This window comes from Fukomys damarensis, unplaced genomic scaffold (assembly GCF_012274545.1).
Source record: "Fukomys damarensis isolate Sample0158 unplaced genomic scaffold, DMR_v1.0_HiC HiC_scaffold_30, whole genome shotgun sequence".
Taxonomy (NCBI): domain Eukaryota; kingdom Metazoa; phylum Chordata; class Mammalia; order Rodentia; family Bathyergidae; genus Fukomys; species Fukomys damarensis.
The window spans coordinates 24,247,407-24,274,524 of NW_022900942.1; the positions used below are offsets into that span (position 1 = coordinate 24,247,407).

Sequence of the window (27,118 nt, forward strand, 5' to 3'; positions counted from 1 at the left end):
ATATATAATATATAAATGTGTGTCAGTTGGTAAAATGTTTTGTTTTGAATATATACTGAAACAATTCAGGACAGCTTTTCAGAAAGTTAGGAATTAAAGAAGTAGCTGATGAGTGAGGGCTGAAGAATTTTGAATCATTGAAGTTATGACACCCTAATAGGAAGTTTAAAGAAACAAATTAATGCCTGTTTGTGCCTGTGACTTTCATTATATAAATGTGTGTCAGTTGGTAAAATGTTTTGTTTTGAATATATACTGAAACAATTCAGGACAGCTTTTCAGAAAGTTAGGAATTAAAGAAGTAGCTGATGAGTGAGGGCTGAAGAATTTTGAATCATTGAAGTTATGACACCCTAATAGGAAGTTTAAAGAAACAAATTAATGCCTGTTTGTGCCTGTGACTTTCATGAACATTCATCATATGCCAGGCACTGCTCACACAGAATTGGATTGTATGAGATTCTCTGAGGAAGAAGAAATTTTACAAGATAAGTCATGATAGCAAATTGACCTGGAACTCACTATGTAGCCCAGGCTGGTCTCGAACTCACAGCGATCTTCCTGCCTCAGCCTCCTGATTGTTGACATTACAGGCGTGCACCACCACACCTGGCTTGAAGCATATTTTTTTATTTAAAGTTTACTAGCTAGTTTAAGAATTAAATTTGCTTTATCTTTCAGTTCCTCACACATGAGTAAAGCCTTGTATTTGATCCATGGAACAATGGCCCTGATGGCAGTTATCCAAGCTGTAGGCATAATGCCGAGAGTAGAACAGTCTTATAAGGAACCAGCTTTCTACACTCCAACATCATAGGAAATGTCGCAGATGGTATGGGGGATGGAGTGATAGAAATAACTGAATGACAGGACCCCTGACAACACTGCCTAGTTGACACAGCAGGAGGCTGCCTCAGGAAGCTGTCCTCATCAAGTGGAATCTCTCTCCACTTTCCCATTTCAGTCCTGCATCGCGGGAATAATGGCCTTCATTTCTCTGAATGGGGTGCTGGGCCAATTTCTAGGAGGCAGGGAAACAAATTAAAGCTGCAGATACAGATGGAAAATGAGGAAATTGGGAAACACTAGTGAATCTGTAGGTCGTTTTCCTTTCTCTAACTATAATATTCTCACATACTATGAGCAGAGTAGGCCTAACACACATACAACTGCCTTAAGCAAACAGTAGCTAGCGTGTGTTGGGTTCTCTGCCTTTTTCCTTGGGTGAGGACATTCTCTGAATTTGGATGAATGTGGAGGATGGTGTCACAAGCAGGCTTTCTAAATCCACATACTCTAGGATCGCACAGGAGAGCAGGCTGTTTCCACACTAGCAGCAGAAACCTATTTCAGATGCCAGATTTTTCATCCAGAAAATCCTTGAGCATTTATTAAAAAGTCAAGGGATCTAACCACTGTATTTCTTATATGCATATAACTATATCTGGAGACATTGGACTCACCAATAAATGATGACCAGTGGCTGGTCATCAGCTTTCTGGAAAAAAAATTATAAAAGTCCTAATAATCTTTTAAAAATGTTAAATGGTCTTTAATTCATAACATTTTAATTTGAGATACTATGTTAATATTTTGTGATTTTAATATAAATCTCCATTTTTGGTAACAAAAATGCAGAAGAGGAATTATCCATGCAGCATGTAACATATACGCATTATTTTAATTTTTAATTTTTTGGGGAGGGCTGTTGAGGATTGAACTCAGGGCCTTGCACTTGCTAGGCAAGAACTCTACCACTGAGCTAAATCCCCAAACCCCTTATATACACATTGCTTTAAAACTAATTTTTAAAAATGGAAAAAGCAGGAATAGAGTTCCTTCACTGAGTTCCTTCTTTGCCAGCTGACAGTTTTCAACTGGCTTATCATCTAAAGCAGCATTTTATGTTAGACAGATAGGTTCTTTCATTTTGTGTCCCTCACTTTGCTCCATACCAGTAGTGCATATAGCACCACTTGTGTGTCTGTCATTTCGAGGTATGTCTTCATATATCCTGGACATATACTCTAGGACTGTGTGTGTGTGTGTGTGTGTGTGCATACATACGTGCATGCATGTGTTGCCTGAGTGTTCATTCTCTTTTGCTTGTTTCTAATTTAGTATTGTGACTGCTAACAGTAGTGTTTACTCACATAGGGGTCCAGAGTCAAAATCTGGAAATCAGGTATGGGAATATCAGCAGATATTCTGACTGTTTCAGAAATAGGATCTGATTTTTTCTAGCTTGTGTTTGTTTGTTTCCCCTATAAAGTTTTATTCTTTAAAGTTTTCACATGTTATTTTGTTTGATATGAATAGATTAATATATATTGTATATATAATTAATTATGATTATAAAGTAAAAGTGTGTAATTGTAGTTTCTGAAAATACAAACTTACAGTAGCATTCTGCTTTCTTTTCAGTGTGGTTGTCTGGGGATAATATTGTTTCACTTCTCATTCAGTTTCATATTTGAGAAACTTAAGATTGAAGTCATTTTTACAAAGTTGTTATGATTTATCATAGAAAGATTAATTTATCTCTAGAAAAATTAAAATAATTTAAAAAATCATTTTAATGCCTGAACATGTAAAATGTTTGCTAGTTGGTTCTAGGAAGCAGATTTGCCCCATGATAGTTATTCTCTAGAGAGAACCATTCTTATTAAACTGCAAAAGCACATTTTTCAGTAAATACAAGACAGCACCAGGTGATGGAGGTAGCCAACTGACAGAAAAGGCATTTGATAAATTGGAGTGTGTTGTCTGCACTAATGCCCAAGATTCATTTGACTGTGTGGCTTTCAACAGTTAATGTGACAGATGGCCTCAAACAGCTTTGAATCTTGATCTTTTGTGTCAAGCTTCAGAGGTGTGGTAGTTTCTCTGGAAGGTTGAGATGCCAACCTGTCCACCAGCTGTTTGTATTTTGGCTGTGGAATTGATGGGGAATGTCTATAGTTGTAAGGACAGTTCTACTCTCTTGAGAGAACATACTGGTTGGTCTTTAAATTCAAAGCATACTTTGGCGAGATAGATATGTGTCCAATCTGTGTGACATCAACGTCATTGACATCAATAATAGTCTCTCTGTACAGAATATGGAAATATATAAAGTGTATATTTTTCCCATTTTGAAAAGGAAAAAATGTCAAAATTTCATCAATATGAAAGAATATGCAATGATCACCTTTATATTTAACACTAAACAGTTAATAGTTCTTATCATTTTGACATTTGTGTGTCTAATTGTGCTTTATCTGAGTTGGTGTTTCTCTACTGGGGATGATTTTTTTTTTTTTTTTGGTTACCAAGGATTGAATTCGGGTTCTCACGCCTGCTGAGCTAAATCCCTGGCCTTTGGCAATGGTTTTTATACCATCTCCTCATTTGGCACTATTTTAGATATTTTTAGTTTGTTAAGAGGGTGCTTGTGGCATTTAGTGGGCAAAGGACAGAGATAGCATTACACATCTTTCAATGCACAAGACAACCTTCCACAACAACACAGAATTATATAGCCCCACATGTCAATGGGACCATGTTGGAGATGTATGTTTATACCCAGTGAAAGTGAGTTATAGATATAAAAGACACTTCATTTCCAAATAACATGATGAGGCCATGGTTATGTAAACAAAAAAATTCAAAGAACTTCCAGGGATAGGACATAAAAAGAAGAAGCAAAGGAAAAAGTGCTAGAAAATGACATAAAAAGGAAGGAAAAAGGAAAATTTCAGGATATAGGAAAAGGTGAAATCTGTGGAAAAACCTGATCGAGTTGTTGGTGACATCTGGATCCTTGGCAGAAATGATCTGTATAGTTGTTCCAATTGCCACATCCTCAGGCACCTCCACAAAATAAAAGTCAGGTTCAAACACTGGGGGCTCATCCACATCCTCCACACTGATGTGCACTGTTGTTGTGTCCTGAAATGGGCCCAGGTTCAGAAAACGCATCTCTAGATGAGGATTGGCTCCTTCCACTTTTAATGTGTAGCTTTTCTTACTTTCAAAACTCAGAGGCTGAAAAGTAAAGACAGGAAAATTGATTAGCCACTAGCATATATGGGCTTATCCACAGACTTTAGTTCTGTGTGGTAAATTCCATCTCATAAAATGCAATTTTTTGGTGGTTCCCTTTTTTGATTTATCCTTCCCTTCAGAATGTTTTATTTCAAAATAAATATAGCCCTTCAGGGCAGAAAGTTAGTTTAAATGCTATTTTTGAAGAATAATCAGTTTATTTTTTTAAAGCTGACAAAAATGTTAAAGTGTTTAAGCAACAGTTATCTGAAAAGATCAATAGTAAAATAATAGAAAGTAAGCCTTATAAACTAGTTGCCGTAGAGAATAAAGGAGTTATTAAAGCTTAAAAGTCACAACATGTTGATGACTTAAGTTTTTCCGGCTAAACATTCACATATGCTTTTTTCATAAAATATGCTGAATGTCAGCATAGTTTGTGTTAGAAAGAATCATGTGCCCATTTAAGCAACTGCTTTTCTTTTGAAAAACAAACACTGGTAGGAGTTACTTTAACTAAATGTTATTTTCAAATTGACAAAAAAGTTGTTTGTTTTGTTGCTCTTGGAACCACTTGTTCAGCATTTATGTAGTGCTAGACATTGGATTTCATGGGTCTTCAACCATTTCCTCTTAAATCAAGCACCCTGTTTGCTCGAGCTGCTTCGTTAGTAGTTGATTACAAGATAAAGTTTCATCAACAGAAACCTACCACTCTGATTATAGTATATAGAAGGACTAGTTTTACTAATTTACTTATACTTGCTCCCTAAATTTACATATTTTTCTTTCCTGGTAAATTATATTCTTTTGAAACTGATTGAATATGTATAGGTAACCTAAGGTGGACACTTGTTTACTTTAGTTTTGGGCAAACCAAACTTTGTTTTGCCCTTACTTTAAAGTCATTTTTCTAATGTGGTGTGAATTTTATACTGTTTTTAAAATTAAAATGTAATTTATATACATGAAAATTTATTTTCTTAGTGTAAATTCTAACAGGCTTTGACAAATTCAGTCACGAGTCTTCCATGATCATGAAGATATAGCACTGTTCTGTAGCCCTTGGAATTTCCACCCATGCCCCTTTGTGGTTAGTCTCTCCTTACATGTACAGTCCTTGGCAGGCACTTATTCATTGATATTCTGTCCATATTGCAAGAATGTTATACAGATAGGATTATTCAGTATGTCATATTTTGAGTCTGGTTTCTCTTATAGTATGATGCGTCTGAGATTCCTGGTTTTATGCATAAGTAGTTTATTCCTTTTTATTGTGGAGCTGTATTCCATTGTATGGGTGTATCAAAGTTGACTTCTTCAGTCTCCACCACAAGTACATTTGGGCTGCTTTCAATTTCTTACAATTATTAATAAAGCCATTATGAACATGTTGTGTGAATAAGGTTTCATTTCACTTGGGTAAATTCTTAGGAATGGGATTGCAGGATTATATGGTAAGTGTATTTTTTTAAACTTTATAAGAAACTTTCAAACCAGTTTTCAAAGTGACAGTGTCACATTGTATCATCACTAGGAATGTTAGTTCTTGTTTCTCTGTATCCTTTTTACTAGTTTATAATTAAATAAAAAATTTTTAGCTGTCATATTGTGTTTAAAGTGGTATCTCACTACAGTTTTGATGTGCTATTCTCTAATGCTTAATGATGTGTCTTTAAATGCTTGCTTGAATAATTCTTTATATTGAATCCTTTATCACACATTCAGTTTGCAATTATTTTGTCTCAATTTGTGGGTTGTCTTTTTGTTCTTTTGCTCTTTTTATTTTTGCTAGGGATTGAACCTAGAGCCTTCACACTTGAGCTACATCCCCAGCCCCAGTCATTTTTTTATTAGGCCATGATTACAGTACATACTGCTTAACATTCCTTGTGTGGAATTGGCAAACATACATAACATATCTGAATTTCTCTTTTCAGTCCCTTTCCCTCCTCTCCCCTGTCTCTTGATCCCCTTCCCATTTGAGAAATATGTATCTATTTCCCATTATCTCCTTTACTTTGCTCTTTATTTATAATTTGTGTATAATAGAAACCATGTAGTACTTAGGCTTGTGGTCTAATTTATTTCACTTAACATTATGGTCTCTAGGTACATCCATTTTTCCAGTCTTTAAAAAAATTTTTTTTTTTAATTTTGAGTTAGGGTCTCACTAAATTGTTGTTACATAGGCTGAGCTGGAAGTGATCTTCCTGTCTCAGCCCCCCAGAATGCTGGGATTACAGGCATACACCACCATGCTGGCTTGTCTTTTCATTTTCTTAAAAGTCTTCTGAAGACCAAAAGCTCTTAATTTTGAAGTCTTATCACTTAAAAAAATGTATTGGATTAGGGGCTTAGCTTAGTAGCACCATGTCTGCCTCCCAAGGGCAAGGTCCTGAGTACCTGACCTTGACCCTTGGTACCGGAAAAAATTTTTTTTGTAGACCTGGATTCTAGTATTATATTGAAGAAATCTTAATCTAATAAGGGTCACAAATATTTTCTTCTATGTTTTCTTGTAGAAATTTAATGGTTTTAATTCTTACATTTAGTTGTGTGATCCATTTTGAGTTTATTTTTTGGAGGTATAATTGAAGATCTTTTTTTACATATGGTACCCCATTGTTGTAGCATCGTCTGTTGAAGAGAGTAGAGTTTTTAATTACTGTTGGTTTCTTTTAAATGTTAGTTATGATTTAAAAAAATATTTAAGATTATTGTTTCCTTTCCTTTTACTGTTAAAATTGAAAGAAAATACTGCACCAGTGCTCTAAGCTTTAAATTTCCTAGACTTAATACATGAGTTTAGTGTTTTCTCTCTTGAATAGTTTTTGTTCCTATTTTTCTAAACATCAAATAATTGTTTATGTCTATATTCTTAATGGTAAATCAAAGAAAAATAATGTAAGTTCAAAATTCAAGAAATTTTTGAATCAGTGCAAACAAAATGAAAAGCCATTATATCCTTGACAGTTGAAGCATGAAAATGATAGCACAAAATAGTAATGCAGCTTTATTAGTTAATTTAATGAATTAAATATTCTTTCCTTGATTTCCCTAGTATTTTATTGTACTTCCATTACAGCTCTTCTTATTTTGTATTATAGATATTTCTTTGTATTTTGACTTCTTCCCCAGATGTAAGGGCAACAGCAATGATAGATTTGTATTTCCAGTTCCTAGAAAGGCCTACAGTTGAAAATGTAGCACCCCCCTCCCACAAATTGAATAATGCAAAAAATTTCTCATTGTGAATTAGCATGTACTGTTTGAGTGATGATACATATAGACAGATTAAGTAGGGATTTTGTGTTACCATATTTCAGTTATTCTAAGATGCTTATTTTAAAATATTTTGATGCTTTGGAAAGAGGGTTGCTTTTGTAGTTGAAAACAACTTCCAGTCATTGTGGGCTCAACAGAAGATGATGGGATGCTGTTGTTAGTGCCTGTGTAAGTCAGACTGAGTCAAAGCCATTCATATTGTTTTACTTCAGTTGAGTTTTTCATGTTGTCATTGGATGTGTTGAACTTTATTGCCTTCTAGCAGGTCTTCAGAAAGATTGTATTGTGACTCAGCATTGAAACAAAAGTTATTGTGTAGACAGAATGCTATGGAAAGACCAACAGGGAATAAATCTCAAAATAGCAAAGCAATATGTTTGTGTCTACCATAGCTCTTAAATAAACTAAAAATAAATAGGTATTGTATGGTTTACATTGGTAAGAACTTTTAAGTAGTACATAAAACAGTGCTGAGAATTATTATTTATGACTCCTTATATAGGTAAAATAGAAGACTTGCTGAAGAGTAGAAAGTGGCATATCATGCTCTTACAGAATAAAGAGCATTCAGAAAATTGTATATTTCAGGCATATAAGTTAAGAGACTAAAATCAATTGATCAATTACGTAAAAGATAAAAAGACTCATTGTACTGGGTTGTAATAATTGTGGTTTTATGTAAACTAATTCTACCAATTCAGCTTAATTTCTCTTGAAAATATGTGGGCTTTTTAGACAAGTAATAGGCCTAAGGTAAATAAATAAAAAGCAAAACTTAGTTTCACTTTTATATGACATTATTAATGACAAAAGTGGGAAGATGGGTGTGGATCAGAAATCTGAGTAAATGTTGTTGTAGAGTATAGATTGCGCAGTCAATAGCCTCTACAGTATTTATTATATGTGACTTGACCATCTACTCAACTTATTGACCTTTTTCTTAATTTCATTTTCTAGCTACTCATAAGTTCAGAAAAGATATCAAAATGACCTTGGAAAAATGATACATGTTTTGATTAAATATAGATATAGTTTTAGCAATAACAATGAGACAGTGGTATGTCTTGTGATTTAATCTTCTTCCCAGGTAAAGGAGCTTCAGAAAAAGACACTTTGAGATTCATCAAACTGTAATAATAGATTTCAAAGAATGAATGGCTTGTAATAAGATCTAAGCAGTATTATAATAATAAAACATAAATTAGTGTTATTATTTGGAGATATTATAAGGTATAAATAAAATTCAAATAGTATAACAAAAGCCTTTTTGGATTGCTTCATTTTTAATAGAATTTTTGCATTCAAGAAACAATAATTATTCAAACCTTTAAGCATTTATGGTTACTAGTTGCGATTAACAATGTATTAGTGTTTACTTGAGGCATGCCACCTAGTAGGGACTGTTCTTAAATCTGTGGCATACAACGAATTGGTATTATAGGCACCTTTAATAATTCTAGCATTATAGTATTTTCAAAGAATGTGAATAAAGTAAGAGATTAGGATATTTTAATTTCATCCAGATTTATTAGATAATTCACAAGTCAATCTCAGCATTCTGTACTTTTGGTTGCTGGTTATAAAAATTTTTGGTAGGTGAAATTCTGAATATACCTATTTCCTTTTCTGTATTTGATTACACCTTAAATAAATACAGAATAAACATGTGCAATATCTCTTCTTCCTTCCTAAAGCAATGTTAATTCTGTTCTATGAAACAGTGTGGACTAGTTATTATAAATACACCTTATGCCACATTTTAAGTTATTGCCTTGCTGCTTTTGTCAGCATCATGGATGACCTCTGTATTCCTAAGGTCTCTTGATAATTTCCAGTGTCATTTCCCCTTCAGAAGTATTTGCCACTGCTGATTTCTCCCTTCTCTTAGAAAAATGCTTCCTTCATGCCTTTATTATACCACAGTCTCTTGATTTCTGTCATTCTTTTGGTCTCTCTTCAATCTTCTGGCTTTTGTTTGCTTTTTCTGACCTCTGCATGTTGGGTGCAATAGGCCTCAATTTTCTGTCCCTTTTATATATGTGGTTCCTCGAAATCTCATTCCATTTTAATTGCTTGAAGTACTGTTTATATGCTTATGACTCAAATTTATATTTCTAGCCCAGAACTCCTTACCAGACTCCCGGCTCCTGACTCCTATAACCAAAACCACAGTACATTTCTGTTTGAGTATATAACCAGCACTGCAAAGGTAGCATGTCCGGAATAGAATCTTGATGCTTGCTATCCATCTCCTGCCATCTGTTCTATTTGTAGACTTCCCCATCTCATTTAATGGCAACTCCATTCTTCTTTTAGTTCTGGTGATTCTTCTCTTTCTTTCATATCCTCATCCAATCATTTAAGAAATCCCATTGTTCTGACTTTCAGACCACTTCTCACACTTCCTTTCCCACTACCCTGGGCTAAGCCACCACCATCTCTTGCCTAGATTACTATAATACTAATGCAAGTGTTCTCCTTATTCTTATTCTTGTCCCTTGATGGTTTTCTGTATCTCTGCATGACCTACAGAATAATTTTATCACATATTTGTTAAAATCTTTCAGTCATTTCTTCCTTTACTTAGAGTAAAAACTGAAATTCTTATAATCAGTCTACGCGGGCTTAACAATCTGGCCCCTTTGTTACTTTTCTGACTTCATCTCTTAAAATTTCCTCCCTCTTCAGCCTTATAACTCCCTTTGATGATTTTGAAACACACCAGGCATGAGCCCACGTCATGGTCTTTGCACTGATACTTTTTTGTTTGGACCACTTTGTTCAATAATTCTATGTGCATTTTGTTTTCTCCATTGTAGCCATGGACAGTCTTGCTAAAAGTCATGTATTGGTACCTCTCACAGTGGTACACTGTCAGCCTGTTCAGCTGTGCTGTGACTCAGCTCAGTTCACTTTAGGTCTTCGACTAAATGTCACTTCAATGTAAGATCGTCCCAACCACCAAATTTAAATATGAAGTCATGTTGCCTGTCCTTATCTTTTATTTTACTTCTCCCTCTGTAGCAATTATCACCTAACACACTACTTTAATGATTTGCTGTTTTGTTTGTCTTCTTCCCCTCACTAGGACATAAGCTCCATGAAGGCAAGATACTTTTGTTGTTTTATTAGCATTCTACATTAAATGCCTAGAACACTGGTGGCAAACCTATGGCACATGTGCCTTAGTGGGCTGTTTTTATCTTTGAAAGTTCTAAAAGGTTCGTCATCAATAGCCTAGAACAATACTTGACACATAATTTATACTTAATAGTTGAAATATCTTGGATTTTAAGTTATGTTCAAAATAGAGGAGGATGTTTTAATATATTTTATCAGATATTGTAGGGTTTCAATTTTCACTTAAAATTTATTTTCCAACTGAATTTATCCATATGTGCTTTATACCACTGAAAGAAATGATATGTTCAGAAAACTTAGTACTCATTGTGAAACAAAAGACTTTCAAATGGTAACAATTACTCACCATCTATGTTTGATAAACTTTTCCAAATTTAATTTGCATATATGGATCTTCAAGAAGCAATTAAAAATCCCTGCATGTTATTTATTAATTCAAACATAACATTATATCTTGCTTCGCTGTTATTTATGGTACACTTTAGTAAAAAATATGTGTGATTCAAATATTGGTTACATCATTAACATGATCAGAGAAATAAGTTACAACAGTTTTTTAAGTAGCTAAGTAGGAGAAATGACATAGTTACAGTATGTTTTTATCATGACTTGTTATCCTTTCTGTAACAGTGGCATAACAGTGTTCACAGGTCAGCACAAAGAGTAAAAGGTATTTTTTTAATAAAAGGAAAGAGCTTTTATCAGAGCATTTAAATCAACACATACCCATAGTAGAACCCTTAATATAATTTTATATTTAAAGTATCCATGAAAGTGATTTGGAAACAGGAGTTGAATTACCTTCTTCACAGTTATGATGCCAACTTGGAAATTGGGATCTGTGTTAATGTCAAAGGTATCTGCACCATCTCCATCCACAATAGTGTATTTCATCTCTGCATTGATTCCTTCATCCAAGTCCTTGGCAAACACTCTCCCAACTGTTGAGCTAACTGGGGCTGATTCCAACACACTCATCTGATAATGTTCTGTGAAGAAAAGCAGGAATATACATTCATAATCTGTTACTACAAAAATGCCTCATCATTATCACATCATACCAGGTATGATGTGCAAAATACCTCTTTATTTGTTCAAAAATTAAACACTGGAGTTTTACAGATGAAAACTGAGGTTCAGCAAGGCTGAGCAAAAAGTTTTGAGGGTCATAGCCTGTAGTGAGTGTTCAGTAAGAAGTCAGGGTAGCTTGACTGAAATCCTAAAAGTAGGACAGGATAGAAGCAGAACTCCTTCTCATCCCAGTGATACCTTCTGAGTGGTTTGCTTCCCAAACTTTTAGTACTACCTATGAATGGAAATATTTACTCAAATGTTAGTTCCTTCTGAGAAAGAAAAATGTTGTTACAAAGTACATATTTATTCTGTTTACATTTGAAATGCCACATTTGTCTTCACACCTGCCCAGAGCTGATACAGTTTCATTGTATGTAGAGGAGGAACAGGCACAGAGAACAGGCGTAAGCTCCTCCAACTCCACATGTGGTCCATCAGTGTGTCCTTGCAGCTGAGAACGCTGATTACCTTTTCATGGACAGACATGTGATGCTACTTGTTTTCTTGTTCCAGTATAGAATACCAAAAATATTCCCATATATATAAGAAGCACATGCTCTTTCTGACTTGCTATTCTAATCTACAATTAAAGTTAGTTACTTTTCATTTCTGTGAAGTTGTATCTTTGCTAACTTTCTGTCTCTGGGTTTAAATTTTTTGATGTTACACATTATTTTGTCAAGTATACACTAATAAAAATTGTATAATCACATTTTCAATATATATGTGGACTTTTTTATTCTTTTCTTCATTTGGTACCAGGGATTGAACTCGGGACCTTAACACTTGTGAGGCAGGAGGCACCACTGAGCTAAATTCCCAGCCCTCTTTTATTCTAATATACATTATAAGATACAGGGAAACCTGAAGTATAAGGGCTTAATTTTCACAAGCATTTGGGGAGACTGAGAGCAACTAGGCTGCTCACAGCACTCCACTTTGCACAGGAGAAGAAATGATGCCTGTTGCTTATAAATATGAGCCAGGATTTTCTACTGTACTGACCTGACAGGAACGTGGACTTCATCTTTTTCAATTCACTTCTAAAGTTGCCAATGGATTACACTTTACTACTGTAGAATGTTTGGAACATCTGCCCACAATTTTCTCCACACCAGGAAAACTACATTACATGTTTTAACACACACATATAATTTCCACACGATGTGGTATATTAGAAATAATTAGCTCAAAATCTTGATATTATTATATTGTTTCAGTTAAAAGCAATTGAGCTTGTTCAGTGTGAAAGAGTAAGTGAAATATTTTATTAGCATCTCATAATCATTTATGGTAATATTTGTGAAAGAGAAGCTAAGTGGAATCTCTACAGTGAAATCAGAACAGTAATAAGGTAGAAGAGATCATCCGAGATAAATTTATGAATAGTCAGGTCATTAAAACTTAGTTTTAGCAAGCAGATAGGAAAATATTTAATGATAACTAAACATAAGTTTTTCCAGAAGTGCAAAAATAACTACCATTTTAGGGAAAGCAAAGTGCAAAGAATTCTTAGAGACACAGATTTAAATTACATGGCTTCATTTTATCTTCCATGAAATCCATAGATTCTTCACTATTACTCAGCTTTGAAAGAGTGATAGTTAAAATATATCCTTTAGAATGGCATTAAGATTTTGGTTTGGAAGCAAAACTACTAAAATCATGCTACTATGAAGCTGCCATATTGGGGGTGACATTACTTTCCAATAATATGTCTAAATCCTCATTCTTTTGAGCTGTGTAATAACTTGCTTCTTTTTCCTCTTCTGCCTCAGAGACACTGTCTGGTGTCAAGTTTTAAAAGTTGAATAGTTAAATGATGTTTAAGAATCTCTATTATACAGCTGTGTGCAATGTAAGACGTTCGTGAACAATAATGATGGAACTTACAGGACCAGTAAAGGAACAAAAAAGTCACTTCATATGTCATTGCAAAACTGTTCCATGTTTTGTACTGTAGGGTCACTCATCTTAGTAACCTTCTTCACCATGTAAAATGCTTACTTACTATCTTGCCTTTTGCTTTTATGAATGCTCAGAAGAACTCTGCATATATCAGTTGAATGTAAATATTTGAGCTGTCTTCCTCTATTTACATGGATGAAATAGAAGATTCACTTGGTCTAGCTGATTCAAATTAAGGGCTGGGGATTTACCTCAGTGGCACCATCTTAGTAACCTTCTTCACCATGTAAAATGCTTACTTACTATCTTGCCTTTTGCTTTTATGAATGCTCAGAAGAACTCTGCATATATCAGTTGAATGTAAATATTTGAGCTGTCTTCCTCTATTTACATGGATGAAATAGAAGATTCACTTGGTCTAGCTGATTCAAATTAAGGGCTGGGGATTTACCTCAGTGGCACCACACTTACCTCACAAATACAAGGTCCTCAGTTTGATCCCTGGTCTCTCTCTCTCTCTCTCTCTCACACACACACACACACACACACACACACACACACATGCACACACACACGCAGACACACATGAACAAAATACATTTATTCTGCTGGTAGTCTGGCTTGACTCTGTTTTTACCTTAGTTCTTTTTTCTTTTTAAATTCCATTTCTCTTGAAATTCTGTCTGCTGTGCTCACTTTTCCAGCTTACTCCCTTCAGGCAACTACTTTTCAAACTCACATCTCCATTCCTGGGCTCTGTTCCACCGTCATAGCTCTATATTTCTACCTTCCTTAAGGAAATCAGTCTGATTGTTCTGCTGTCACTTCATATTGAAATCTGAATTTATCTCCTTCCTTTCTTGCCATTAGTTTTATTACACAGCCTCTATTTCTATCAGTAGTACAGTTCTTCTCCCTGTCACCTAGACTCAAAACATTGTTGTCACCTTTGACTGCATCATCTGCCTCAGTTTGCTTAGGTATGAAATGAAGTCTGTATTATTTGTCTACTCCATTCAGTCATTTCTTTTAGTCCTTTTCAGCTCAAATTTGGACCACTCTGAACAAGTTCTAAACAGCTCCCCTATTTCTTGTCTATGCTCTTTATCAGAAGCTATTCTCTGGCTGCCATGAGAAATACAGCACACAAACCTGGCATGGTGATGCACACCTGTAATTCCAGTGCTCTGGAGGCTGAGGCAGAAGGATTGCAAGTTCAAGATTGAGCTCAGCCTGTGCAATTTAATACAACCCTTTCTCAAAAATAAAAAGTGCTGAAGTGTAGTTCAGTAGTAGAGTACTCCTGGTTTCAATCTCCACTACTGGGGGTGGGGGGATAAAGAAAGGAAGAAAAAGAAAAGAAATAACAACACATTTGAAAGAGCACATCTTGAGTTTTTGGAATCTTTTGACCATAAAATGATATAGACAGTTTTATATGCAGGTATTTTATAAAAATATTATACACACAGTCAAATGAGCTGAGAGAGAAGAGATTTTGTTTGTTTTGTATACTGTGCTGTATCCCATACTTAGAATGGTGTCTGGAACAAATATTTCTTGAATGAATGAATGGCTTCCCCATTCTGGAATATATTCCATTATCCCTATATAATTCCTTTATATTTCTTAATCCTCTCTTGAAGTATTATCCTTCTGCAAGCCTTAGTTCATATTAGTTTATTGTGAACAAAGAGCCAATCCATATGCAAACTATTCTATGACATCACTCTTCTGCATTGTAGGATCAGTCAACTTAGTAACTTTAATTTACTTACACCATTTGTGAACTATGCAAGTGGCACATGAAACACTCTTTACTGATTAACTCTTCCTATGTATAGAATGTATGATCTACAAGTAGATTTTAAGCTTCAGAGGGGCAGGGGTCCTAGGTTTCAAATATCTGGTACCCCTTATGACAAAAACCTTAAAGAGCAAATGCTTAGCTTCTATTTGTGAATACATTGGTTAAAATGGTCACATGGGTGGCTTTGTTCCATTAACAACTTTGGAGTAGTTTCAGTAATTGCATTCTTAATATAACATTGTCCTCCCTTAGGGGGCAGAAATTGGTTCTTCTTTTATGTGTATGTATGTTGTGGGTGTGGTGAAAAAATTGAGATATGCCAGTTGTCTATGTGCCCATGAAAGCTCAATCCTACCCAATAAATCTTATTTCTTAGTATTTGACTTTATGTTAGGCGGGTGGCTCTGGCAATCATAAAAATGTCTAAAAAGGGCCTACATGGAGGAATAATAAAAAAATTTGAGAAATACTAGCTAAGTGTTATGGGAAGCTGAAGCTCAGATGGAAAATGGTCATGTTAGAGTTGCAGAATGAGTGTAGGGAGGGAATTAATGAATGATTGGATCTACTCAGACTGGCTTTTCTCTTGCACCTCTGTATCAGGTGTGACTCTCAGACCTGAGAACTGTGCTCTGGTTGGTTAGATACTTACTCTGGGGAAAGCGAGGTGGGTTATCATTGACATCTGAGAGGGTGATGTTGACTGTTGTAGTCCCAGCCAGCCCTCCCAGCTGCCCTCCCATGTCCTTGGCTTGGATAATCACTTCGTAGCATTCTTTGGCTTCTCTGTCCATGTTCATGAGTGCTGTCCTAATTACACCTGCAGGATAGAAATGACTGTTTTTCAAAATAGAACCTTAAATTCACCTTATAAAAGATTCATTTCTATATTCTTCCTTGTGTACTACAAATTTCTAGAGTTCATATTGCATGTCACTCATTTTATTAAACTTGAGGTAAAAACTCAACTTCGAAAAACAAAGAAAACGTGCTGTACCGAAACACATGGTGAATAAATCCTATTCCAGCAGGAAGGATTCCAAGGTTTTGATTTCCTTTGGCAACATTACCGCGAGAGAACAAGAGGTGGCAGCAGTGGTTCTCTTACAGAATTGGGCAATTGCAGTCTAAGGCAATTTCAGACTGCTCAGTCACACTAAAGAAAACTGGGCCTTTGAATTCAGAAAACAAAGCCTCATATGTCTACAAATGTGTGATTTTAGGTAGTTCTCCTTCAGCTCTTTCTTTAGCCCCTAGACCCCTTGTAGTGTGAATGACTCTTTTTTTAGATAATTTGCTATTCTATTTTTCCTGCCTCCCCACTATCTGTCAGTAGTGTTAAAATTCTGATTTGATTTTCCTTTTGTTAGATATTCATTTTTTACTTTATATTCTGCTTACCTCTGTACTTCACTGAATTCCATGAGCTCAGATATGAAGGATGCTCTGTGAGTTGTTTGTTTTTACTATGCATAAAAGACGGACTTCTCCAGATAGTATGAAGCAGTATGATTATAGCAGTATGATGATACAGTGTCATTTAAGAAGAGGGGTCTAAACACAGTGCATTAAAATGTGTTGTTTTGATCTTGCCAAGGATGTTCCATGATGTTTTATCTCTTTGTTAACCCTTCAACTTAGAAAATTTTATATATGCTAGGTAAAGACTAAACTCATTTGCTATAAGTTTATGACATGACAATGGCTAAATAGACCGTTTGCATGAAAAAGGAATGGATTGGGAATAACAAATCATCCCCAGTTTATTCTATAATGTGTATATTGCATTTGGTCACAGTATTCTAAAGTGAAATACGCAGCATTTTCTTTTTTAAATGCCTCATGGGCACAGCAATAACTATCTTTTGATGTATTTTTGACCTTAACACTATAGATGTCTGCTGGGAGCTGTCAAAATAATGTAAGATTCTTCTTGAGATAAACTGGATGTCAACCTGCCACAGATTAAAATTAGACCCTTATCTTTTGCCATGCACTAAATTAAAATCCAAATGGATTAAAGATCTAAATATTAAAACAGAAACATTAAACTTGCTGGAAGGTAAGTTAGGCAGAACTCTGGAAGACATTGGTATAGGAAAAGACTTTATGAACAAATCCTCAGTAGCATGGGAACTAGCAGATAGAATCAACAACTGGGATCTCATCTTACTAAAAAGCTTCTGTACTTCAAAAGAAACCATTAGCAGAACTAAGAGACAATCTACAATGTGGGAAAAAATTTTATCAGCTGTTCCTCAGACAAAGGACTATTATCAAGGATATATAAAGAACTCAAAACAATCAGTCCCCCCAAATATAAAGACCCGATTCAAAAATGGGCATCCGAAATGAACAGACATTTCTCAGACAAAGAAGTAAAAGCAGCAAGAAAATATATGAAAAAATGTTCCACATCACTGGTCATTCGAGAGATGCAGATGAAAACAACACTGAGATTCCACCTCACCCCACAAAGAATGGCTGCTATCAAGAAATCACACAATAACAAATGTTGGCGGGGTTGTGGGGAGAAAGGAACCCTCCTCCATTGTTGGTGGGAGTGCAGACTAGTGCAACCACTATGGAAATCAATATGGAGATACCTCAAAGAGCTTGGACTGGAGGTTCCATTTGACCCAGCCATCCCTCTGTTGGGTATCTTTCCAAGAGAACTAAAAGAATCATATCACAGAGAAGTATGTGCACCCATGTTTATAGCGGCACAGTTTGTAATAGCTAAATCTTGGAAACAACCTATTTGCCCATCCGTTGGAAACTGGATAAAGAAGTTGTGGTTTTTCTATAAAATGGAATATTACTCAGCCATAAAGAGCGAGAGAATAGATTCATTCATAGGAAAATGGATACATATTGAAGATATACTCCTAAGTGAAATAAATAAGTCCCACATGTGTAAATACCAAATAGTTTCCCTGGTGTGAATATTCTGCAACAATGCATAAGATTCTAATAAGATTACTGACATTTAGAAATGGGAGGAAAGGAGCTAAAGGTGTAGGGAAGGTGTGATACGTAGGGGAAGAATAAAAAGGGAAAAGAAAAAAATGTGAGAGAATGAAAAGATGAAAATAAAGTGTTTGTAGATGGGGAGGGGAGGAGGGGGTGAAGGGAGGGCAGAGGTAAGGGGAAAAAATGAGAATCAAGACTTGTCATGTAGAGGTACAAGATCCCAACAATGAATGTAACTGTACTGTATCCCTAAAATGTACCAATAAACTCAATTAAAGCTGAAAAAAAAATAAATAAAGGACACATTACCCTCTTCCTTCCTATATTTTTTCCTTCCTGTGGGCACCCCTTCATTCTCCCTTTCCCATTACAAGAATTGTTGAAGTTACTGTTTTATAGAAGTCCCTAGCTACAATCTTGTTTCCTCCTGCTAATTTATACTCCCTCACTTTCTACTTTTATGGTACAATTTTCTGAATACCTATCATTAGGACTTCTGGGGAAAAGAAATTCTGTCAGGTTGCTAATAATAGAAATGCATTTTTCTCCTTAAATAAAGAGGTGACTTTGGGTATTCACCATTGACGTAACCTATGTGAAGTTTCTTTTAGGTCTCTGTTTTTCCCTATGTAAAATGGGAACAATAATACTTCTTTTTATTTTGCTATTTCACAAGATTATTGGGAGGTTAAAATATGGCAATGTTTATGGAAGTATTTTAAAAAGGAAAAAGCCTGCAGCAAGTATAAAATAATAATATAACAATTGTCTGTTCAACTCAAACATAATAAAGTGAACCCTACATAGATTAAAACGTGAACTCTTCAGTCAAAGCTTTCAGAAAAAAACTAACACCCAAATTTCTACTGGTTTGTGCTTTTCTGTCACACTGCTCTTTAACTATTCAGTTCTCACTGCCATCTTTCCTATTAAGCTTCCCCTCAGAGTCTGCCTTTTTTGGGGCCGCATTCCATGTTCTCTTTTCTCTTTCATCACAGCCTATCTGCTCCAGCAGCCATTCATTCTATCTAGCCTTGTGCTTTGCTTAGTACAGGGTGGATCAGGAAAAGAACATCAGACCCCATATCATGGGACTTATCTACAAGCAGATGAACTTTGGTAGTTTTTACTTTCCCAGTTTCCTACTTTTGTTAAGTAGATGGTGATAGGCTGGATGATTTCCCCAAAGGTTCTTTCTAGTTCCCAAATCTGTGATTCTAGTTCTAGAATGAGTCCAGGTCAATCCTCTTGGGTTTTTGAAGTTATAAAGGACCTTGGTGCCTGGGATCCAATATAACTGTAGGAGTTTTTGGAGGCTTGGAGGCAAATGAGAAGATATTTCTGTGTAAACAGGGCTTGGCCTCTCCAATAAGCACCTGTATACTGTCTATACAATAGTGCTGCTGTCACCTGCAAGGCAGTGCTATTTTGCTGTCTTAATCCTAATGCTTTTAACAATCTTGCTAGTTAATACACTTCCTGGAGTGTCCTTGGAAAGTAGAGTTGGGTGTGTCATAAATAGCAGTTACAAAGGATTATGGAATAAAGCATGACTTGACTCTTGCATCAGATACCTGTTTTGGAGTCCACAGAAAAATATGGCTGACCCTGGAGAATGCTGTACACTACCCGGGCACTGTTGCCATAGGTCGGGTCATCAGCATCTGTGGCTGTCACCTGGATAACAGAGGTACCTGAGGAAGAGAAGTTGTGGAAACCTGTTCAAGTCCAATTGCTAATGGTCAGATACAATCATGAGTGGTCAATATTAAAGCATTTGCACTTGTTACGTTTGCTTCCTGGGGAGAGTCTTAGGTCAAGCTTCCTTAACTCTTATCTTGTACCTGTTTAATAGGGTCATAATTATTTATGGGTTTTTTTCTTTTTGTGAAAAGGATGCACAGTCTTTGGGGGCTTCATTGCTCTTTGATAATACCAAAATGCTTCTCTCTTATGAATCAACTATTATATATCCATCTATCTATTATTTATCTCTTGTTTTTAAAGAATCAGAAAACAGTACAAGGCTTATTGTCATTTACAATGCTATGACTAATTCCATTGTCTAAATAGCTTCCTGCCTGCCAAATGACTTACCATTTTTGTTTACTTTTAAAATTTGTGAGCTATCCTGCATATTCTCTTTTTCTGCATACATATATTATGGATTTTCCATAGGGCAAGTGCTATTTGTGCAAATCAGTGAATCACCACCTTACCCACTGGTGACATTTCTGGCACAGTGGCAACATAAGGTCCATCCAGGAATTTGGGTTCATTGTCATTGATGTCTTGGATTTTGATAATGAACTCTGACTCTGGCTCCATTGGACGTCCTGTCCTCCTATCCAGGGCTTGAGCCCTTAAAGTATACTGGGCTCTTTCCTCTCGATCAAGTCTCTGGATGGCGTGGATGTCGCCAGTGGTGTCATCGATGGTAAACACGATGCCTGCACCTTCTCCTGAGAGGATGTATTTGATGGATCCATCTCCCCTGTCCATATCTGAGTGAAGCTGGAGGAAAAAAGCATCCAAGTCTCATTATGGATATGAACAGGTGTTAGGAATAAATTGATTTTTCACTTTGGCGCAAACTTCTTATGCCCTCCTTTCACACAGAAAGGCCTTTTTTCACTCAAGTGTTTAAAAAGGTTTGTCAACAAAGAAGTATGCTTTGAACAGGATTGGCTTGAAGAGCAAATAAAGTTTTTCCACATCATCTTCAGTATCATGAACTTAACATTATTTTAAAATTCATCTCCTTTAGAAATATAGAAAACATTTTGAAAAGTTTAGATCCCAATGTATGAATTAAAGCAAGTCTTGAAAAAAAAAGCAAGTCTAATATGGAGGAACTTTGTCTTTCCATATAAGAAAAAAAGGACAAGCCGAAATACTATTTAAATGTTACTATAAATTGATTTTTGGAATATCAAAAACTTTTTATGGCAATTCAACTTCATTGAAAAGCTAATGAAGTGATTCATTAAAAGATGACAGCTGCCATCATGTAGGAAATAATACATTCAGGGACTCCCGGAACTCTTCAATCTTCGACCCTAATTTTGTAGTTTCATTCAGTTAGGACTCTGCTTACTTATGTTTCAAGTGTCAAATGGAATATAAGTGCTCATTACATTATTTATATCAGTGCATCTCTCCTTTTGGTGGGACTCACTTGGGTTCATAATTGAATCACTTAAATATGTGTGCAGAATGGTTGAGTTATGGGCATTTTTCTGTCTGCTCATTAAACTATATCCCTCCCAGATTATTTTTGAGTGTCTCTTCAGAGGAGCTCAGGAGTGCTATTTTTGTCTCAAGGCCTAGGAACAAATTTCTGCACTAATAATTGTGGATGTTGTGTATTGGTGACAAGAACCCGAGAATTTTGTACTGCTTTGTACGTAACAGTTCCTTTGCAAAAGGGCAACAAAAAAATGAGTTAAATTTAGTCAGCACAGCTAACTGCTGTTGTCAACATTGTTAGCATTTTTGTGTAGTGCACTGAAGTTCATGAGATTAATTTATAAAACAAAGCAGGGTTAAACTTAGGGTTGGGAGTTAAGAGGTGTGATTATAAAATATGCTGTATGTTTAAATTTTAAAATTTTTATTACAGTAAAACATTGTCATGAAAACCCTTCAGAAAGCCCCACTTTAAAAAAAAAACACCCCATAGCTCGTGCCACTTTCTGCAACAGTCCTGGAAGTCCTTTCTCAGGAGTTTTTTTAGTTGTGCTATTGTGTCTGTTTTGATATTTTGAATCAATTTAAAGCATATACCTTCCATAGTCATTTTGACTCTGGGGAAGAGCCAGAGGTCAGATGGTGCCAGATCTGGTGAACAAGGTGAATGAAGACGTACCATAATGTTTATATGAGCCTACCTTTCCTTTGGGTGGTACTTGGAAGTGTCACTCGCCACATTTTTATCATACCCTATAAGGATACTCACAAAAGAGGACTTCCAGAACTGCCTCAGAAAGAGGCAAGAATGATGAAATAAGTATGTTTGAAGTGGAGGGAATATTTTGAGGAGGATTAATGGCAACAAATCTTTTACTGTAATAAAAAATTTTGAAATGTGAACATTCTCTGCATTTTTCAATTATCCCTTGTATATCTGACTCGAACACTATGTATGCCAGTTATAAAGTAAGTGCCCTTAACAAATTATTTACTGTGTATAACCTTTAATTTCCTTATTTTATAAATGGATAACAACTTTAATACTTACTTTGAAGTTACTGGGATTATTAGACATTAGTATATATAAAGCACATTTTCCCGTAATTAAGAATACTATAAATAGGGCCAACTATAATGATGATATACCTACATAGAGAAAAGAGTATTAACATACCCATCTCTTTTTTGATGCCTTCAAGCCTCCAGCAGTATAGCAGTAAAGACAAAAACTACCCGGAGGACGCTTTTTTTGTTGTCATGGCCCAAAGGCCAGGGTTGCCAAAGACTGCCTGAAGCATTGGTAGGGCAGTGCCACTCTGAGGATTAAAGCTCATGGACACCAACAAGACACCTGGAAATGCATTCACATCATACTGCGACAGGGATGGCTTTAGAGGTTGTGGCTGGCTTTAAGCTAATCTCAAACTTGACTCCTGGCCAAGTCATGCAGGCAACAATTTAGCTGCCTAGAGTAACTCAGCTGTCTCTTATCTAGAAAAGGGAAATAAGAGAATGAAATTGACTAAAAAAATTAGTTGTGGATTTTTTTCTTAAAGTATCATGTATAGAATGTAAAGATTTGTTTCCTTATTCTACACATAATATTTAATCAATATTTCTTTTACAACCCAAATCTTCTATTTATGCCAGTTCAAAAAAAGCAGACGTTCCCATCAGTTATGGTATAGACAAGAAAGATATTTTAGCTGGACCTGAGCACAAAGAAATTAGAATTCATTCCATTTGGAACTGTGCTCCTGAGCAGAGGATTAGGACAAAGATTTCATGATGTTTCTTAGTGAAAAAAAGGTGTGTGTGTGTGTGTGTGTGTGTGTGTGTGTGTGTGTGTTTGAGACAGGGAGGGAGAGAGAATTTTAAGACGTGGTATGGAACTCACACTGAAATAAATTAATTTAGGGCATGACAGATTATCCGATGTGTATGTATGTGGTGGCAGTGGTGGAATGGATAGAAGCTGACATAAAGTACAAAACCAGGACTTTGTTGATGTCTGTTTATCACTTAAAATTTTTTGGCCTGTGAACTGTATAGAACTAAATACACTTGTAATCAACCTAGGCCTAGTATAAGTGCTCTCCCCTTGGAGAGTGCATGATAAGTAACAGAATCTGGAGTCACTGCTGCTGAAGAAGAGACCCTCATTCTTGATGTTGATAAGGCTGACATCAAATGGAATTTGGTCCGAGGCTGAGATCTGTTATTTTTTTTAAACTCTCTAGACTGAATTTCTTGAAGGTAGGGACCATGGGACCCTCATCTTGGTGTGTGCTTTGATATGTAATATGTACACATTAGAAGTAATTGAAATAATGGTCTAGGGGCAGGGCTAAAGCATTTTGTGGAACCATATTATTTAGCAACTTTATTTTAAAAGAGCAAACATCTTCCCCTGGCTTCTGCGTATATGCTTGCTCCTTTGCAAGAGAGAGAGAAGTGGAGAAGAAGGACTCCCATGGAGAAGCAAGAGCAGGGGAGGGTTCATGAAAAGGGAGATGAAAAGCAACGATGGGGGACAAGATCCACTTCCACAGGATCTTGTCAGGAAACAAAACCTTCACCAGTTATTTTAAGAGGTTATTGACTGAAGAGGCAAGAGAGGAACTCCAGGAGAAAGCCAGGGCCTTTCTGGCAGGGGTCACAGAGCCCCAGGGGCTGGGGCTTCTGGTATCTAAATGTTGGAGGGGAGCCCAACCCCCACCCCCAGAACTGGAGCCTTAGGAGATTAGAGGAGCCCCCTACTTCAAAGTCGGAAAATCTGTGAATCGGGCCTTTGAAAACGGGGTGGCGTTGGTGGTTCTGGTGCTCCTGAGGTGTTGTGATGGGGCGAAGAGTGTGAAAAAGCCTCCAAAAGAAGAGTGTGAAAAAGGAGCAAGTTCCTTCTTCCCCCTCCAGCCTCCTGGCCTCTATCTGATACATTTGTAGGGCAGAACCTTTGGGGAGCCAGGTGGAAAAAGAGCCAGCTGGGGCAGAGTACCAGCTTCAGATCACAGAATGGTGTAGGGAAAGGTGATTACAGATTGGAAAGCCACTAAGGAGCTTGAAACCAACACAGTAATGCACATGGAAGAGTCATGTTTACCAGCTATTGAATACACATCTAGTTGGGTAAATGCAAAGAAAGGACATTAGTATCTTTTCTCTGAGTCACTCAGGAGATTTTCAGTTTAATAAAAATGTATTTTATATTTATATTTAATCCAACCTACAGAGGCTGAACACTAGCCATGTAGAGGAAGGTGAGGAGCTTGTGGAGTGAAGTTGGCAGCACATATGTATATCTTGGGGAAATATTTTTTTTTCCAAAAAAAATCTAGACAGGTGAATATCTTACTTGTCCTAATAATTCTTCAGCCAAAGGAGTAGTGAATGATAGGAAGTAGCTGCAGATCTCAAAAATCTCAGTTGTTTTAGGATTTTGAAAAGAAAGTTGGCTTTTTTTCCTTTTGTCTCCTTCAAAATGCCTTGCAACTTTCTAGGAATGCAGTAAATGCTTATAGTTGTGATTAGACAGGGCTCATGTGTTAACCTCAGCATGACTTGGACCCACAGATTAATGCACAAACACATGTTCCCTGAAAAGACTACTTTACGTGCGTCAATATAATCTAGCCACCTTATCCCTGGAAAGCCCATTGTGGATTTCATAAGGTCATACCAATTACAGCTAATAATTGTTATCATACTACTTTCTGAAATAAGCAAATATTCAGGCAGTCTCTACACAGACATCTAGATATCAAGGTGATAAGTTCAGTGCCTCTGGGGTAAAGAGAAAGAAAGATATATGAATTATCTTTCAAAAGAAAGTAAAGGAGAAAAGTGCTTGGGTATTTGAATATATATCTGTCTTCTTTGTATGAAGGTAATGAAACCAGCACAGAGTGAAACCTTACCTGGTTGCTGGTGCACTAATTTGACTGTGGGGGTGTGCAGCTGTTCTGTATCCTGGCTTAGGGTAATTAGGAAGGGTTAGTACTCATAGTAAGTCCTAGAGAGTGCTATAATAGCTAAGTATTCCCAAGGGTCAATGATAAAGGATTCAGGAAGCTGTCAGACTCAGTTAGATTTCTGATGGCACCTTACTTGTTTTTGTGTCCTCAGGGCTAAATCTAAAGTCACTGGACACATAAGAGCAATGTAAAGGTTTTGGTATTAGAGATGAATATTTTTTGATCAGGGCTTTACCTGACCCTTCAATGAAACTTTGATCAGTGACCATAGCTTTTCTGAGCCTGTTCCCTAAGTTAATTACACTTGCCTCATAGCATTGTTACAGTGATGAAGTGATCTGCTTTATGTGAATTTGACTGACACGTGGTACTGTGGTAGTCCATTACAATGCTAGCTACCTTTGTCTTTTTGTACTTTTCTGTGGCCAGGTCTATGCTAGTTCTATATTAGACAAGAGTGGGGAACAGTATCTCTGTTTCTAATCTATGGAGAAAAGAAGAGGGCCCTCAGTTGTAAAGGAACACAAAGCAATTACACTGTACAAATGAATTCTTTTCTTAAATTTACTTTGGCAATGGCTATCTAAATCTATTTGCAAGAAATGTTTTACCAATATCAAGAGTGTAGAAGTCTTTAGAATTCTGAGTAGATGGAAGATGTATTCCTGACAGAAGTGGCATTTAAACTGGAACTGAGGAATTTGAATGTGGCTTATGAGAAGAGAGAGAGCATGTCCTTGGCAGGACAGTAGCGTGGAATATATGTCTGGGTTGAGGACAAATGTGGTGTGAGCATGATTTATGAAGGGCTTGAAAGGAGATCCATTTGTCTTGGAATAGTTCCTGATTTGAAGAATTGTAAGAGATTTGGATGAAAGAGGAAGTCCTTGAACTGAATGCCAAGAGCTCTGCTAAGCGTTTTGAGCTAAACTTTCTTAATCAGAGCAGCTATGAAATGGAAAGAGTGCTCTGAGAGGATAAATGTCCTTCCCTCTGGAGGATGGATGGGTGGAGCCTCTTCCCAGGGAGACAGGCAGTGCCTATTCAGTTAATCTAATCATGAAGAACAGATAATGGTTGGTAATGATGAAGCCCAGAATGGCAGAGATGAATCTGAAAGAAATGAGCAAGGAAGTATTGACAGACACAGTGACAGATTGTACACGAAGGACAAATAAAATAAAGAATGAAACACATATTTTGAGGCTACGGTATTTGCAGCTACATTAGGTGTGCATTGCAGAGTTGGTAAGTTCCTTTAATGGACTACAAATACTACTACTGCTACCATTTACTCCTATAAGGCCATGATAAGTCTCACTGTGGACCAGGTACTGTGCTAAGCTCTTTAGATGCATTAGCTTAATCATTTTTTAATTTATCATTCATTAACAATCTTTTTAAGCATCATTTATGTGCCAAGTGCCAAGTCAGACCTTGGAGATTAAATAGGAGCAATGTCTAGACTAGTTAAGGGCTTCAGACAATGAACATGTAAAAAATAAATATCATATGTTATGATTAGAATAAAACAAAAAATGGTGAGAATCTAACGGGGGTCCCACCTTATATTCAAAATTAGTGCTAAAGGAGGAAAAACAGCCAATCATAGGAGAAGACAGGGTTAGAGCATTTCATTACAATACTGGAAGCACTTATTAAGTTATAGGAATTTCCAGGTCATGTCCCTGGAATACAAGAATGAAGGAAAGACTAGCATAGGACATGGTTGGAT

The 27,118-nt window shown here is 36.2% G+C and overlaps 1 protein-coding gene across 1 annotated transcript in view; it reads right to left on the reverse strand.

Annotated features, from left to right (window-relative positions):
- The window catches only part of Cdh20 (cadherin 20), a 216,481-nt gene that overhangs the window by 24,619 nt on the left and 164,744 nt on the right, over positions 1–27,118 (reverse strand). Inside the window, exons 3-7 of the mRNA XM_010644855.1 lie at positions 20,440–20,734; positions 19,795–19,914; positions 15,900–16,067; positions 11,257–11,444; positions 3,773–4,026 (exon numbers count right to left, since the gene is read on the reverse strand). Coding sequence (XP_010643157.1) covers positions 3,773–4,026; positions 11,257–11,444; positions 15,900–16,067; positions 19,795–19,914; positions 20,440–20,734 — 1,025 coding nt within the window. The remainder of the gene's footprint in view (positions 1–3,772; positions 4,027–11,256; positions 11,445–15,899; positions 16,068–19,794; positions 19,915–20,439; positions 20,735–27,118) is intronic.